Raw genomic sequence first — 1,514 nt, 5'->3', positions numbered from 1 at the left:
GTGTGTGTGTGTGTGTGTGAATGTGTGTGTGTGTAGTACAGTATACGCACACACGTAATTCATGTACCCGGGTTGGTTCAGTGGGAGAGTGGGCGCACATGCACAGGGAGGTCCAGGGTTTGATTCTGACCTGGGACCATTTCCTGCATGCCCCCCCCCCCCTCCCCCCCAACCCCGCCCCTTTCTCACCCAGCTGTCCTATCAAAATAAAGGCGGGAAAGCCCAAAAATCATCTAGTTAATAACGAAGACATTTCACATGAAAAACTTCCACTGAGATAATTCAATCTGAGGAACATTTTTAAGAAAAAGTCATTAAAACGTCTCGTAAAGAAGTGAGTCGCTGGTGTTCAAGTGTTCACGTGACCCCCCCAACCCCCCCCCGCCAGACTAAAAGATGCAAAATATTTAAAAATCACCCCAAAATTATGCAAATTCGGTCAGTGTTTTCATTTTTTTGCTGGTTGTCATGCTGAAAAAGGTCCTTCGAGACTTCAACTGAAGGAACAGTAAGAAAGAAAGTCGCCGTCGTCACGGCGTCTCGGACTCGTCTTCGGGGGATGTTGCAGAGTTCGGGGCGTCGTCCTCGTCTGCCGCTGCCGCCGCGGTTGCCGTGGGCGACCCCGCCGCCGCGGTCGACGCCATCTTCTCGTAGGTTCTCCGGCGCTGCCGCCGCAGCGTCTGGCTCTGCAGCTCCTTCACTTCCTGCAGGACTTCCTGCGCCTCCTTCCACGAGGACACGGCCTCCTCCAGGAGGCGCTCCGCCTCCTCTCGCCGCCGCCGCAGGTCCGACTCTGGCGTGGTGGGCGGCGAGGCCGGCGGCGTCCCGGGCCGAGTGTTGTCGGGGGTTCTGGGCTGTGACGGCTCGAAGGACCCGGAAACGCTCGGCGAGTTCTGATTTGGACGCGGCGAGTCGGCGAGTCCTCGTCGGGACTCGGCGTCTTCAACCGGGGACGAGTCGCGTCCTCCGGCGCCCGCCGCTGATTCGGGCGCCTTCGGCGCGGCAGAGTCGTCGTCCTTGGGACAGGAGCCGCTACACGACGCGGTCTTGGGTTTTGGAGAACGTGCGTCTGAGGTTTTCGTCCGCGGCGAGTCCTTCAGGCGAGGGGAGTCGGTGGTTTTGGCGGCGGGCGAATGGGATCCTCTGGAGCGAGGCGAGTCCGTCCCTTTGGAGCGATTCCTCTTGGCTTTGGATCGAGGAGACTCGCGACCCCTCAGGCGGGGGGGGCGGGGGGAGTCCTTCCCCCGGAGGCGAGGAGAGTCGCTGCTCCGACTCCTCGGGGATCCAGGCGACCTGCTGCAGGAGGAGAAGAAGAATCAGGTCCAGTACAGGTACAGTATTAGGGACCACTAAGGTCTATATAAAGAGACTTCAGATCCAGTATCAGGGACCACTAAGGTCTATATAAAGAGACTTCAGATACAGGATTAGGGGAACACTAAGGTCTATATAAAGAGACTTCAGATACAGGATTAGGGGACCACTAAGGTCTATATAAAGAGACTTCAGATCCA

At 57.4% G+C, this 1,514-nt stretch overlaps 1 protein-coding gene across 1 annotated transcript; it reads right to left on the bottom strand.

Annotated features, from left to right (window-relative positions):
- Positions 1-390: 390 nt before the first annotated feature.
- LOC117940881 (pleckstrin homology domain-containing family O member 1-A-like) lies at positions 391-1,316 on the bottom strand (the record flags this gene model as incomplete). The annotated part of the gene is made up of 1 exon (XM_034866002.1): positions 391-1,316. A coding segment is annotated over one exon (786 nt), but the record flags the coding sequence as incomplete, so codon positions are not given.
- Positions 1,317-1,514: the final 198 nt, after the last annotated feature.

This window comes from Etheostoma cragini, unplaced genomic scaffold, assembly GCF_013103735.1.
Source record: "Etheostoma cragini isolate CJK2018 unplaced genomic scaffold, CSU_Ecrag_1.0 ScbMSFa_3619, whole genome shotgun sequence".
Classification (NCBI taxonomy): Eukaryota; Metazoa; Chordata; class Actinopteri; order Perciformes; family Percidae; genus Etheostoma; species Etheostoma cragini.
This window is presented reverse-complemented; position numbering and strand designations above follow the sequence as displayed.